Source organism: Protopterus annectens, chromosome 13.part0, assembly GCF_019279795.1.
Source record: "Protopterus annectens isolate FY-2018-M chromosome 13.part0, PAN1.0, whole genome shotgun sequence".
Lineage (NCBI taxonomy): Eukaryota > Metazoa > Chordata > Ceratodontiformes > Protopteridae > Protopterus > Protopterus annectens.
The window spans coordinates 755270200-755286252 of NC_056747.1; the positions used below are offsets into that span (position 1 = coordinate 755270200).

Sequence of the window (16053 nt, forward strand, 5' to 3'; positions counted from 1 at the left end):
GTATTCTGAGTGAAATCTGCAAAGATTCCTTCATGCATGTACGAAGTTGTTAGTTGCACCTGTCCCACTGCTGACTATTCTTACATGGAAGTGGAGCTGTCTGAAGGTGCAACCAATTAATATTTTTAACACAGTTTATTAAAATATCAATTAAGACACTGCACATGTACATTAGTAGAAAAGAAAGCATATTAACAGTTTTCCATTTACATGCATTATCTGTTGCATGTTTTCTTTCTTTTATAGTAATTGTATTTCAGTCCAATGTTGCATAAATCACGCATTTTGACTTCCCTTAAACCTCAGTTTTCCTCCTGCACATTATCCTGCATGCATCGTTCCCACAAATTACATTTATTTATATGAAATTTGCTCCTCCCTTTTCTAAAGATCCCTCTTCCAGTTCTTTATCTGTATTACAGTGTGAAGTACTTCAAATACAGTTAGTTTAGATTTTGATTTCTATTTTCTACTAATTACTTTTTTGTCAACAAACCGAATTAAACTTAAGGCATTACTGTGTCTAGGCAATTCAGATCTCATCTCCTGGCTCAAAATCATTTCCTTTTGTTAAAGCCATTTGCTCACCTAATATTTCTGAGAGTATTCTTAAAGGAATTTTTTTGAATCTGTCAAAAAAGTGTTCTCAGTTGCCCCTTTTTTCTCCATCACACCTCCAACAGTTGCTGTCTACCTGAGGAAAAATTATCTGAGATGCGCTTGTGTATCAAAATACATATGCAAACATTTCCAAGCAACAGTCCTAAACCTTCTGGATTTTATTGCATACATGGAAGCCGTACATATGTCCTCACATTTTTCCCTTGTAAATTGCATTTACTCTCTTTGCAATCTTTTGTAACCTTCTCTCATTTATTCTTATAGTTGTCATTGCAATATTTTCTGTACCCTACCAATTATCACCTTTTTAACAGCAGCTTATTTTCTAGATTCGTCTAAAAACTCTTAACTCTACCAGAGCAGGTCTTTCACTTAGGGCCCCCTTATCCCTTTCTCTTCACCTTTACAATGATATTGATCACTGATAGGGAAGGCAAGTACTTCCATTGCTCTGCTCATAAAATCCCACCTTAATGTTAAGTTGTCATTCTCGCCTTCATTCTTGCTGGATGGGTTCGGAGCCGATCCTCGGCTCCGACTCTGCCTATACTTTAGCTCGAGAGCTATTTTTACTGGCTCGAGGCAGCCCTATATCCCACAATACCATGCGCTAACTCCCCAGATCTTGTTTGCCGCTTCGCTGCAAGGTTGCGTTTTTACTGGCTCAGGTCAGTGTAAAAATTTATTTTCTTTTTGTGAGGACTTTTAAAATTTAAGGTTAGTTTTCCCTATCTGTTCATTATCTACCCTTAAAAGTTTATTAACAGTTTTCGTTAAGCCCTCCCCTCCTTTAGTCAAATTGATAAATGGGCCTTCGGGCCTTAGTTTTTCTATAATTATTCCTATAGTTTGCCCTTATTGAGTGGGTGTATGTGTGTTTTCCTAGTCAGCCCTTTAACTTCTCCCCTTTTGTGAGTGTTTGAGTGAGTTGACTGTGTTAGATTGTTAGGTGTCCACTGTAATGTCCAAAGACACTAAAGTCTCAGGATTCAAGAAGTGTGACTCGTGCTGTCAGAAGATGTCTCTGACAGACGGTCACACTTCTTGCGTTTATTGCCTGGGACCCTTGCACCTGCAGGACTCTTATTCCGTTTGCCACTGATTTAGTCCAAGAGTCCTGCAGGAGCGCCGCAATAAGCTAATTTTGAGGGGCTTATTGAAGCCTGATGACTCCCCTTCTAAGTCTGGCTCGGGGAAGTCGTCCAAGCCCGCCAAACCCTCTGCTCCAGTTCTTGAGTCGACGGCGGAACTGAAAGTGCTCCAACATCGGCTCCAATCGGAGCCAATGCGAGCAAGATTTTGCCCGCTCCGAAACCCATATCGGAGCCGACAACAGCGCGCAAGCGCTCTAGGTCACCCTCCGTAGAGTCCATTCGTTCGGCTCCAGGATCACCCTTACTGTCAGAGTGGAGTCATAGGACTCATTCCTCCAGGTCTTCCAGGCTGTCCGACCATGACATTGAGAGGGTGGTCAGTAGACTTCTGAAGTCTCAGGCACTGGCCCAAATACTCCAAAGCCCATCTCACCAGACTGTGGCTCCCTCGGTGCCAGTTTCGATTCCTCCTCCGACTCTTCAGTTGAGCTCGGAGCCGGAGTTTGTCAGAACTAGGACCTTACCCACGTTGGAGCCGATACTACCACCTTCGGCCCCAGCATCGTTGGCTCCGACCTCTTCATTGGTGCCGTCCGTGGAGAGGTCCAGGTGCCCGGGACTCCATCGTCGGCTCCGAGGGGGCGAGTGGCATCAGACCCTTGTCCGACCCCGTTCTCCCTCTCGGAGCGTCGGCGCTGGTTAGTTTGGCCCCGACATCATTCTTGGAGCCTTCTCTGTCGGCGCTGCGAGCGATTCTGGTATCCTCGGAGCCAGGGCTTTCTTCTGTGCCTGATAGGGGAGCCTTTAAGGTGATGAGCGTGCTGGATCCGGTGTCCGCTCCAAGGTTGGTTCCTTCAGCTCCTCCCTCTACAGTGCCTGTTACGGTCTCTGGTCATTTTCTGGCAATTGATAGCAGAGATCCAAAGCATAGCGTACCCACTTTGGGTGTCTCTTCTTCGTCCGAGGCCTCCCCTGAAGCTTCAGCGGAACCCCCTAGGAAAAGAAAGTGCAAGAGGAAGCACGTAGACTCTCCCGAGTTTATCAGTTTGGACACCGACTTGGATTAGTCGGAGGGTTCCCCGAGATCCCCCTCTGAGGATGTCTCCTTTTCAGACATCCTAGCGATCCTGAAACAGAGGGGGAATTGGTCCACCCTCAAACCCTCCGAGGACGAGTCGGTTTACCTTGACGCTTTTGGGTCTCGCCCTTCCACCTCCTGGGTGTCCCCTCCTTTCGACCCACTGATGGAAGTAATGGCCAGAAAGGCGTGGGCAGCTCCTGAATCGATGGAACCTACCCCTAGGAGGCCTTCTAAATTTATTTCTGCTCCGGTAGACAAACCATTTCGGACCAAAGGTGTATCGGTAGATGCTATGGTGGTAGCAGCCGCCACTAAGAAGGAATTAGCTGATCCTTCTGTACCTGTTCAACCTCTTAACAAAGAGTCCAGGACTATGGACAGGTACGGTAAGCGGACATTTGCTTCAGCGACCTTTGCCATGCGGTCGCTGAACTATTTGTCATTCCGCCCGCCTTCAGAGAGATTTGCTCAAAGAACTGGGTGAAACCATACAGGATCCTTCTGCTGCTGGGTATCAGGACAAGATCAACTCCCAGCTGGCTACCCTGAATTCCATTGCCAACTCCTCCATGCGGCTTATCTCTTATGCAGCCGATGGAGCGAGTAGGGCTGCAGGCACAGGTGTTGCGTTAAGGCGTCACGCCTGGATGCGACTCTGTAATTTTGCTGATCCCTTCAAGGCGTCCTTCACCAGCACTCCCTTTGATGGTTCAGAGTTGTTTGGACCTCAGGTGAAGAATACCCTCACCAGGTGCGAGCAAGATGTTAAGACTCTCTCTGCCGTGGGAGTCCACTTTTCCACACCATCTAGACCATACCCTAAAGGTCAGAAGGGTGGAAAGATGTGGTTCCGCAAACCACAGGGAGTCCGCGCCTGCCGCACGTGGTGAATTTCCCCCCAGAGGCAGAGGGGGGAACAATAATAGATGCCGCCCCAGGGGCAGAGGGGGTCCACAGAACCAGGGTTCTAGGGAATCCTTCCCTGACCAACCCTTTCAGCATCCCTGAGAAGCTGCCCTACTGTCCACCTTCGGAGGCAGTTGGGGGAAGATTATCTCTGTACCCGGAAGCCTGGCAATCCCTCTCTCAAGACAAATGGGTACAGTCGATCATATCCGAGGGTTACAAAATCCCCTTCATTTCCCCTCCGATCCAACCGCCAAGACCCCTCCCAGACATACCACCCGGACAAAGGGGTCAGGCACAGCTAGAGATAAAAAAGCTGTTAGAAAAAAAGAGTCATCCAGGCAGTCCCAGCAGGCCAGCTAGGATCCGGAATCTACTCCAGGTTCTTTTTGGTACCAAAAAAGACAGGAGACTGGAGACCCATTTTGGACCTCAGCAGACTGAACAAGTCTGTGCAGAAGACAAAATTTCGGATGGTAACGCTGCAGTCCATTCTACCCTTCTTGGGCAGAGACAACTGGATGTACTCGTTAGACCTTCAGGACGCGTACTATCATGTAAAGATACACAGGCACTCCAGGAGGTTTCTCCGCTTCCGGCTGGGAGCCAGTCATTACCAATTCAGAGCCCTGCCCTTTGGTCTCACCACAGCCCCCTGGGTGTTCACCAAATGTTTGGCAGTGGTCACGGCTCACCTGAGACAAAAAGGATTCCAGCTGTTTCCATATTTAGACGACTGGCTCATTACCGCTACCACCAAGCAGCATCTTATCATAGCCAGGGATTGCACCATTCGCATTTGCAACAAACTAGGTATTTCCATAAATTTCGCAAAATCCTCCTTGTCGCCTTGTCAGTGTATAGACTTCATAGGCGCCGTGTTAAACACCACAGAAATGCCTGCAACATTACCACCTCAGAGAGTGACAGACATACGGCGGAATGTTCAGTTTCTTTTTCAGTCCAACAGAATTCAAGTCAAGTTAGGACTGAAAACATTAGGCCTCATGGCAGCGGCGATTCTCCTTCTCCCTTTAGCCCGCTTCCACATGAGAATTCTCCAGTGGATACTTTTTTCTCAGTGGTCCTTTCAACAGCTCCCAATGACTCACAACATTTTGATAACCCCAACTTGCAAAAAACACCTCTCCTGGTGGATGGTCTCCCCTCAACTTCTTCAGGGCAGACCCTTTGTTCTTCCCCCTCCAGTTGCCACGGTGACAACGGATGCCTCCCTGATCGGGTGGGGGGGCACTATCAGGGCAGGACTGTCCAGGGCACATGGCAACAATTAGAATGCCACCTGCACATAAATGTCCTGGAGATGAGAGCAGTGCTTTTATCGTTGCAAGCCCTTCAGGACTCTCTTCCCACGGGGACTATAGCAGTTCAAATGGACAATATGTCTGTAGTGTGGTACATAAACAAGCAGGGCAGAATGAAGCCCTACCCCCTATGTCGAGAAGCACTCAGACTTTGGCAGTGGGCGATCTCCTCTCAACAGTTTCTGATAGCAACGCACATCCCTGGGAGGTCCAACGTCATAGCAGACAGACTGAGCAGGACAATTCTTATGCCTCACGAGTGGTCTCTAAATCAGGCGGTAGCAGAGAGAATTTTCCAGAAGTGGGGCCAGCCTTGCTGCGACCTTTTCGCAACACCTCAAAACAGCAAGTGCCTCGACTTCTTCACACTCTTCCCTCTACCAGGCCATCCCCCCAGAGACGCTCTTGTCCACGATTGGCCACGGGGTCTTCTATACGCTTTTCCCCCTTTTCTGTTGATTCCGCAGTTAGTTCAGAAAGCAACCGCATTGAGATCCAAAATGATCCTCATTGCTCCGTACTGGCCTCGACAAGTATGGTTTCCGTTCTTGCACCGTTATCTACTGGAACAGCCCTGGCATCTGGAACCATTTCCAGACCTTTTGACCCATCTGACGGGCAAGCTGCACCAGTCTCTTCACTCCCTCAACCTCACAGCTTGGTTGCTCCACTTCCAACCATAGCCAGGCTTACATTTATTTCTCTTCCTGTCCATGATATCATTCTTGCCTCCCATAAGTCCAATACTAGGAAGACTTATGCGAGTAATAAAGTTCTAGATTTTGTGGCGGAGCTTTTTCATTCAGGGTCATCGTCGGCCACTATCAGAGTACAACTAGCGGCCATTGCCAATTTTCATGTAGGGCTCTCTTATGTCCCATAAACTCTGTATAGCTTTCCTCAAGGGCATCTTCTTGCTCAGACCTCCCATTAAGGATCCTCCTCCACAATGGGATCTAAATTTGATGTTAACTTCATTAATTCTCCCTCCCTTTGAGCCTGCAGCTTCTTGTTCCCTCAAGCTTCTCTTTTGGAAAACTCTGTTTTTGGTGGCTATAACCTCTGCCAGAATGGTGTCGGAACTTCAGGCCTTGTCTGTCCGTCCCCCTTATTTGGTTTTTCATAAAGACAGGGTAGCTCTCAAAACGAATCCTTCCTTTCTACCAAAGTTTCTTCTGAATCAAATCTGAACCACACTATTGACTTGCCTGTTTTCTTCCCAAATTATTCAAACAGGGCTGAACAGAAACTACATTCCTTGGATGTTCATCGTCAACTGCGGTATTGACAGGACAAAACAATTCAGAAAGTCAGAACAGCTCTTCCTCTCTTATGCTGAAGAAAAGAAAGGACTTCCAGTATCAAAGGTAACTCTTTCCAGATGGTTAGCATCCATGATTACCTTGGTCTACGAGTTGAGACACAAACAACTTCCTTCAAGACCTAAGGCTCATTCAACCAGGGCACTATCAACCTCAACAGCCTTTCAAGCAAGGTTACCATTAGATGCCATTTGTGCAGCAGCTACATGGGCTTCTCAACATACTTTTATTACCCATTACAAACTTGATATAGCCTCCAGAAATAGAGATGACTTTGGTTCCACCGTACTCAGGAGTCTGTTCTGTTGAGCCACCCAGGACCAAGGTGCTAGGGACGCTGTCCCATCCAGCAAGAATGAAGGTGAGAATGACAACTTAACATTAAGAAGTTATGTACCTACCATAATGTTCCATGTTAGTTGTCTTCTTCTCGCCTTCTTTCTTGCGTCCCTCCCTCCCTCCTGCCCCCTAGCCTGGACAGACTTGAAGGTCTCTGAGTCCTTTTCTTTCATGATACATAGTTATTCAGGGTTACCCGTATCATGAGTGTTATCAGCAGGTAGACCGTATTTTTATATAATGGCTTATTTTTTGGTAACAATAAAACTATACTATGTGCTGGTTAGTGCATGGTATTGTGGGATATAGGGCTGCCTCGAGCCGGTAAAAATAGCTCTCGAGCTATAGTATAGGCCGAGTCGGAGCCAAGGATTGGCTCCGAACCCTTCCAGCAAGAAAGAAGGCGAGAAGACGACAACTAACATGGAACATTATGGTAGGTACATAACTTCTTATTCTGTTGAATGCTTTCTCTTAGTCAAGATCTACCAACAGCAGTGATGTTTTCTTACTTTCTGCTTCCCTCTGGATCAACATTGTTCTATTAATGTCAAATATTTGCCTCTCCTCTACAAAACTGTATTGATCCATATCCTTCAGTTCTGTCAACATCTTTGCCTTTCTTTTGGCTAGTATAGACATAAAACTTTATAATCATGGTTTACATTTGGAAATGGGTCTATTTGAACCTGGGTCTGACCAGTCTTTACCATCTGTGGGTAATACAGCCACTACAGCTTTTTTCCAAGATGCTGGTGCTTCCTCTTCTTTTAAAATGCAATTAAAATCTTCTGGATCTTCATCACTTTCTTCCCTCCATGCTTCCACAGTAATGCTGTCTATTCCTAGGGATTTGCTTGCAGGTTGATTTATACATCTCCATTTTAATCTCATTTCCTCTTATTGTAAGTATTAGTTACAGAGCGTCATCTTCCTCTAATCTTGGCATAATTAAGTTTTCCATAAATATTTCCTTTTGTGCTCTTTTTTTGATTTTCATATTCCTCTGCATTATACAAATGTTCATAAAATGTCTGAAATGTCTGTAATAACTCTATAGGATCTCTGCTTTTTTTTTCATAGGCTCCCAAAGTTTGGTGAAAACTATTTCTACTTTCTGTTGCCTAAGTCGCTCTGCTAAAAGTTTTTGTGCTGTGAAGTTATCAAAAAGCTGCTTAACAGCAATGTTTCTAAACTCCTCAGTTTTTCCAAATACATATTTTTCTTTTCCGCACTCAGCAGTTGATTCTTGTCTTGTTCTATTAGATTCTCCTTATTCTGCAATACCTTAACTTTTGTTACCCATTTCTCTCTCTTATTTCTATCTGATTTTTAAACTTTCATTTTACTCACTAGCTATTCCTTCTGAAGAAATGTTCCCTAATAACTCAAATAATTTCCGCTACCCATTCCTTAAGTTCCTCTCTTTTTAACAGGTAGGTCAGAACAGGTTAGAAAGCACCAATATCTCATTTTTATTTCATTATCTTGCATTTTTGTTCTTAGTTTTTATCACTGCAAGTTCTGAAATTGTTACTGGATGTGTCTCTAAGCTTTCAATTAAGTGCATGTTTTCCTATGAAATGTAATGTTTACCAGTCTAGCCAAGTTATTGTAGCCTGGAGTATAATATGTAAATTCTGACATAACTACTGGAAGCCAATCTTCCATACTAAATATTTTCATTAATTCTTTTTCAGAAATCTACCCTATTTTGTTATTTTCCCTTCTTGTCATCCTGATAACATATACATATGTGCGTGTGTGTGTATGTATATATGTGTATATGTATAATGTGTGTCAGTGTAATCCTCTTCTCTTGCCAGTACTCCTTACTATCATAAATCTACTATTATTGCCTCCCCCTCTAATTCACTGCTGATGCTCCTCTAACAGTCAGTATTATTACTCCCCCTTTTCTTTGTCTCTGATGTCCAACCTGAAATCCTTTGTCAACCTTCCAGATAGGATCATTTGTCCCAAAATTGACAGTGTCACAAGCATAATCTAGTCTAAAATTATGCTTATTCATGCTAAAGCGTATGTTACACCCTGTGTTCCTTTTAAATGTTGTACTTCCCTTGGGAAGGAGTACTCTGAGCACTCAAAATAATTGCTTGCACATTGACAACTAAAAATAACAACTTCTTCTTTTGGTTTTTCCCAGTTAGGGGTCGCCAAAGCGGAACTCCGGTCCGCTAATGATTGGCAGTAGATTTTTACGGTGCCAGCTCGACGCCCAACCTTCAACGAAGGCACGCCCCTACACATGTCTTTCGAACACCACTCGACCGTGGGGAAGACATGCAGACTCCACACACAAGGCGCTCCAGCCGAGAATCGAACTGGAGAACTTCTTGCTGTGAGGTGACCACGCTTCTGCTGCACCACTGCGGCTACTGACGACTAATGAGCAAAAAAAAAAAAAAGCAAACAAATTGTAGATGCATGAATTAATCTATGTAGATTTCATTCAGAAGAGAATGTGCAGAATTCTCCTGACTGTTGCCTTCAGCTGTAGTGTGTGCAAGCAATTAATTTTTTGAGTTCTGAACTTTTTTGTTGAGAAAAATACAAAATGTAAGGGTACAGTAGCAAGCATTGCAGTAAAAAAATAGTTTGAAATTATGTGACCTGAATAAGAGAAAGTACCCTCCCTAGTAGCCTTAATAATTTAATATGTTAATAGAACAGTGCACAATTTAGTTTCATTTAAAGGTAGCCATTGTACTTTGGGCTAAAAGTTAATGTTTTCTGAAAGCATGCAAGCTGTTCTTTTACACATCTGGGAGGGGAATAGAGCTAAGAAAAGACCAGACAGCAATTTGTGGGAAGTGAGAGCACTGGCTGTAAAGTGCGCTTTAATATAGGTAACCCTAATTTTAGATTAGGTAATGCCTGTGGGTGCAGCTGTCGATTTCAGGTAATTCTTCCTATCTGAAGGGTTTAACTTCATTTTTTGAAAATATATATATTTTTTTGTGTTGTAAGTTGATAAGGGGATGGGATTATTCTTAAAATGTTTATAGTTTTTTTTTGGGTGGGGGGGCTTTCATTAAAGCAAAAAGTCTTGAAAGTGTAACATAGGTTCAAATGGAGATGAACAGAAACATCTGTATAAAAAATCAGCCTGCCAAAGTGTATGCATGTAAGATAAATGTTAAAAATACAAACTCACAAGCTGTCCTTTATAATAGGTGGGAACAACAAGTTCTTAAAACAGTGGCTACGCTATCCATGTTACATTGGAATATAAAATGGCATTACAGGTATGGACAAAAAGGTGAGAGCACTGAATTGTATTAAGAAGTGCAGAGTGCCAACTAGCAATGCTGCAAGGGGCACATTTGGTAAGAAATGAGCATGTGAATTTGACACAAAGGATTTTAGGATGGGTATTCAGCAGAATATTGAAAAAAGAAAAAGGAGATAATAAATCTAATTGCTAGAAGGGCTCCAGTAGTGATAGACAATGCTAGATTTGTTAAAAAAAAAAAAGATTAATAAATGGCAGATTTGTGGTAGTAAAGGACTATTGGCAAGGGAGGAGGATTGCGCTGGCATATATTTATACTTAACCAAAAATCTGCTGTTGTGGAGTTTAAGAAAATTTGGGGAAAAATAGTCAGCTTTCAGCGAGGAATATTACTTGTAGGCGGGGACTGGATCTTGATTTGCAGTAATGGCAGGAAATTGGCAACATCTCAGTATAAGAAGCCAGTGTTCGTTTACTCGCATTGTACGTACTTGCATTCGCAGTGCCAGCCCCTGAAGTACGAGTATGCGGACATTACAAGCTGTGTTGATACCTTCTGAAAATGTCATCAGCTCTGCACTTCAGTGATATGCAGATATGAAATGTTTGTCCTTTTTGGAAGTGTTAATATAGAGAGTGATGAACAGTCTGCAACACCAAGTTGTTTAAAAAGCAAGATCCCAGTCACATTTTTCTGGAAGTCTGTGTAACACCAGTTCTTTCAAGAGAAAAAAAAAACTGCCTAGTTGCCTTAAGGGAAAAAGATGGTGGTGATTATTAACTCGTTAAGAAAATAATGAAAGGAGGGGTCACAGCTGACCCTGGTAACTATCGCCCCATAAGCCTGACTAGCCTGGTCTGCAAGGCTATGGAGCGCATCATCATGGAACTTATTAACAAAGACATTGGGAACCTCCAAACACTTGACCCGACCCAGTTCGGCTTTGTTAAGGGCAGATCATGCATACTAAGCCTGGTTGACTTCTTCGAGACAGTCACCAAGGCCATAGACGAGGGGAAAGGTGGTTGACACAGCCTACCTTGACAAGGCTTTCAACACCATTCCCCACTTGGGTATTACAGAAAAACTCACCAGCCTGAACATAACCCCCTATGTCACGAGATGGGTTGCCAGCTGGCTTCCAGAAAGAACTCACACGGTAAGAATAGTGGGCTCCAGGTCCGACTCTAAACCAGTCACAAGTGGTGTCCCTCAGGGCTCGGTCCTGAGACCCCTACTGTTCGGCATATACTTCTCAGAAGTACAGGCAAACACAGGAGGACTATGGCTAACCATGTTCGCCGATGACTGCAAACTGGGAGCCATAATTGACTCTCCGGCTGACACGGACATCCTCCAAAAGGGCCTTACTGAGACGGACACCTGGTGTCAAAGTCATGGCCTCAAGCTAAATGCCAAAAAATTGCATAGTCATCCCATTTTAGAAAAACAAAACCCCCACGAATTACCACATAGGTGGCAGCCCCCTTAATACAGAAGAGGTAATAAGAGATCTGAGGATTCAGGTAGATAGTAATCCTCTCCTTTGACAGTCATATTGCCAAAGTAATTAGGAAATCCTTCTATGTGGCCCATCTAATTACTAAAGGGTTCGCATCTAGAAATAGAGGTTATAGTGCCCCTCTACTCGTCACTCATTAGACCCATCATATAGAGTACAATGCCCCATTTGGGATGTACCTCACAAGACACTTCCAACATTTGGAAAGACTACAAAAGTACCTCACCAAGAGGATTACTGGCCTCAAACATATGTCCTATGCAGCCCGACCGAAAAAACTCCGGCTGTACTCAGTGGCATATCGCTTACTCAGCGGTGATCTCTGCCTGACTTACAAAGCCATGTCCAGCTCAGAATTGATGGACATGCTCCACCTAAAGAAATCCAAGTCACTGCGAGCCACGCGCTCTAGTGAGCTAAACCTTGCCCCAACAATAAATAGAACATGCTGGAGAGATAGATTCCCGTCACAGAGACTCTCCATGCTTTAGAACAAAATTCCAAATTACATCAGGCAGAGCCTCTCACTAACGCTCTTCAAGAGAAACCTTGACGAGTGGATGGGTAACAGAAAATACACCCCTGGGATTACTTCACTGGCTCTGCTTGACAGAGGATCAGTTAATCAATGGGGCGGCGAAAGCCGACACACTCTGGCTAGGCTTATAAATGCCCTCGGACTGATAGCCTAGTACCTACATATGAAGTCATGCTCCCTTTGTTATTACTATCTGAACCACATTAGATAGGAGTCTAGAAGTTTGGATGATATTGTAATAATTCTGTGGAAATTGTGTATTTTGTTTTCCAATGTCATCGCTGGAAAGGGGACCCTGAGTTATGTAATGGTAATGAGTGGGTAGTACTGATTAAGGAACTAATGTGGCCAGAAGGTGGAAAAATAAATACACAACATTGTTTTTTCTTACATCGACGTTCTGTACTGACATCTCTGTGGCACTCCATGTAGTTGGTACCCGTTTTATTCTAGCCCAAAATGCCCTGATGGGAGACAGATACACTGACAAAATTTTGACTGTTTAGTTTTTTGTTTTTTTCTTTCTTTCTGCAATGTAGTCCGAGTCCTTAGAAGTTGAGATTCTTTCTCTCTCTTGCCATACAAACTCTTAGTTTCCTTTTGCTTAGAATTGCAGAAGTCAGGATTGCAGCTAATTTTGAAAATCTCTGGACGGAGTATCTGAAAATGTCTTCAAGTGGCACACACTGCTTTGGGTTCCTTGTTATGTTTTAGACATCCATCAGTAAGCATTTTTGTCTGCTGCAAAATGGTGCTTAAATTAACCTTTTTTTAATAAGAGGGATCACTTAGCTAGTGAATTCAAGCTGTTTCTATCTTTGCCATCAAGTTTCTCTATATTGAAATTACAGAGTGAAAGAGCTGTGAAATTTACAAAGGCTCGGTAGTTATTGTACTAGGAGAAGCAGATGACAGTATGCACTTGAACAGCTGTGAATCCCATGAGTCAGTAGGTTCAAGACCCCAGTGGGGGTGAAGTAGTTTGCAGTTTAGTCATAAAATGTGATAGATGAGACTAAGCATGGACTAGGGGACATATTACCAAAGAAATATCTTGAGAGTTCATACCTAATATGGGGGTGCAGTGAAATAACTACATAGGAATGTAACAAGATGGGGAGCAGTTATGTCAGATTTTTATATGTGGCAGTGTATGGAATGAAAATACAGATTAGGGTGGAAATATGTAGGACATAGCTGCCCTTTAATTTTTGAGGCATTGCAGTGGCATTCAAGAATGTTATATCTCATTTTGTTTATGACTCAGTTTTAGGGGACACTAAAGGTATTTACAGTAATGGAAAGGAATTTGACCCATGCACAAGGGAGAGTTCCTTCCTCTTCAGCAGATGTCATGGGGCATTTAACTGCCTTTTGAACAAGTTGACAGTATTTCAGATCTGCTGTGAATGATGACACCTTAGTGGTGCAGCCCTTGAGCAACCATGTGCTGTACTGTCTGTTTTGGAGCATAATACGCAGAGTGCTTAATTTTTACTTTTGACTAAGTAGATCTCGTTTTGTATATGACCCTGTTTCAGAGGACAGCAATGGTATTTATACTGTTGAGAGAACAAGTAGAGTGTATATTAGGTCTATGTTGAAGGATAGGCCCTTATAGTGCAACCTTCACATCCTGCACTGCAGTGTCTCTTGTGCAGTATGAATCTAAGCAGCTATCCATATATGAATCCTTTTGGTGTCAAAGGTGAATATGCTAGCTTCTGAGTTGCTAACATTTTACTTTTTTCATTGTGTTCCAGACATTTCTGGAGTTGGATAAGGTCAGTCTCACCGGATGAACTTTAATTTAGTGCTTTGTGCCTTGCAGCATGCTTTTGTTATCAAGGAGCGTCCTGAAACAGTATTAATAGATCTAATACAAAGAACAAAGGATGCTGTGAGAGAACTGGACAATCTGCAGTATCGAAAGATGAAGAAAATACTTTTTCAAGAAGCTCACAATGGACCAGCAATTGAAGCCCAAGAAGAGGAGGAGGTAAGAGCATTAGAGAGCATGGACAGGGCTCCTAAACTTGAGTTCAACACTATATAGTTATGCCTACAAGAAAGAGTTTCAGTGTGCAGTCTGTCTGGAGTTTTAACTTGTTGAAGAATGGAAGCTTGTTCAGCTAATTTAGTGTCCTTTTTATAATTAGTGATGATTCAGTTTTCTTAGACCAGCAGTATACTTTTTGTAGCAGTTACTTCTAGTAAGTCACATAGTTAACAAAAACAGACTTGTTTGCTTTCAAGTCTTTTTTTTAATATTCATTATTTATTGTACTTGTATATTTTTATATTAGTATAACATTTGCGTTCTGCTTGCTTCCTCCATATTGTTCTGCTTGGTTTGCTTGTTGGGTAAGGACTCGGCTCCTGTGAAACATACTGTAGGATCAAGTAAGTGACAGAATGAATGAATACATTATACGTATTATGTTTAATACTCTTTTATTTGGTTAATAAGTTCATTTATTAGGGTAGGGGACTGATTCTTACAGTACTCATTTCAACTGCGCCCCAGGAATAAAAAAATTCAGATGTAATTGCCAGAGTATGATTATGCTGTTTCTTGTTGTAGAATGGTTATGATAACACCTAGACAACTTTGGACATCCTGATGGATGTTCTTTGTGTTTCACTGTTGCAGTCATTACATTTGAGTTATCTGCTTGCAGGTAGCCCTCAGTCAGCCTGATTAACAAAGTCTTGGGTCCTGTGTCAGTTGCTGTCCCTTCTTCCATGACGTCAGGTCGTCAGGGGTATAAAACATGCAGCCGACACCATTACATCAGTCTTTCTTGACATGCGGTGCCCGAAGCAGAAGCAGTTCGCAAGTGCTGGTCGGCCGACTCCTGAAATTTTCGTTTTCGAGTTTCAGAACCGACGTCTTCAACTAAAGCTAAGTACCCCGTTGGGGAAACTTTTCTTGTTCCTTACCGATGTCAATAAAAGTTAATAATTGCATTACTTGTGGAAAGCAAATACCTCATAAAGATTTTCATTCGTACTATATTCCTTGCCTAGGCCCTGACCACGACGTACCTTGCTGTTGGTTTTGTGCTTTTTAATCAGCGCACTATCCGTTGTCGATATATTTTCGTCTCTAAATATTTTGGTTCTTGGTTTAATTATCCAGAAATGTCAGTTAGCCATCCGACTACCGGGATTCTGAAAAAACGCAAAGGTAAAGAGAGAGACAGGCCGCTGAGGTCCAAAACTGCTGACAACGCTTCTCCTAAGCCAGTCGCCAGTTCGCCGGTACTCAGTGAGGCACTTTTGCAGCCCCTGATATCCGCTACTTCTGATTCGCAGGCCTTTACTGAGACCCATTCGGAGTCCGGTATGCCGCAAGATGTTTCAACTATGGAACCCGCGGATGTCTCTACCTTGGATGGGTCCGGAGCCGCTGTGCAGGCACCGGCTTCTGAGGGTGTATTCAGGCCTACGGACTTGCATATTAAACCAACGCCTCCTTTTTCATTTAGGCCTAAATCTCGAACCATGCCTAAAAACAGACGCTCAGGCCTCTATGCCTAAAAAAAAACACAAATAAGAATGGCTGAAGATCTAATAACTCTAATCAAAGGTAGCCAACCCCCCCCCCCCCCAAGAGGCCTAGGACTGAAGTTTATGAATTTTATGACCAGGATTCTGTTTTTTCTGATTCTTCTGATCTGGATTTGCCCTTATCTACTTCTGAGGATTCTGATGCAGAGGACTCTATCCCCTCTGCTTCCCCTCCAGAGGATTTTTCTTTTGGTGAAACCTTACATACTGTAAAGGAGCATTTCCACTGGAAAGCCAGGATTTTTCTGATTCAAAAAAGAGGCTTAGGGATTTCTTACTCCTGTCTTAGCATAGGCCTTCAGCTATTCCTCCTGTACTAGACATTGTTGATGGTACTTTTTCAGAATCTAGTTTGGCCCCTGATTGCTTGCCACCTGCTCCCAGAAAACCTGACAGATATTACAGGGTTTCTGAGTCACACAAGTTCCTTTTTAAAAATCCTATTGCGGATCCAGAGACTATTTCACAGGGGCCC

General features: G+C 43.3%; 1 protein-coding gene across 1 annotated transcript in view; it reads left to right on the forward strand.

Moving 5' to 3' along the window:
* Positions 1-16053, forward strand: part of TAOK1 (TAO kinase 1) — a 3628992-nt gene that overhangs the window by 1901916 nt on the left and 1711023 nt on the right. The window contains exon 12 of the mRNA XM_044054451.1: positions 13837-14004. Coding sequence (XP_043910386.1) covers positions 13837-14004 — 168 coding nt within the window. The remainder of the gene's footprint in view (positions 1-13836; positions 14005-16053) is intronic.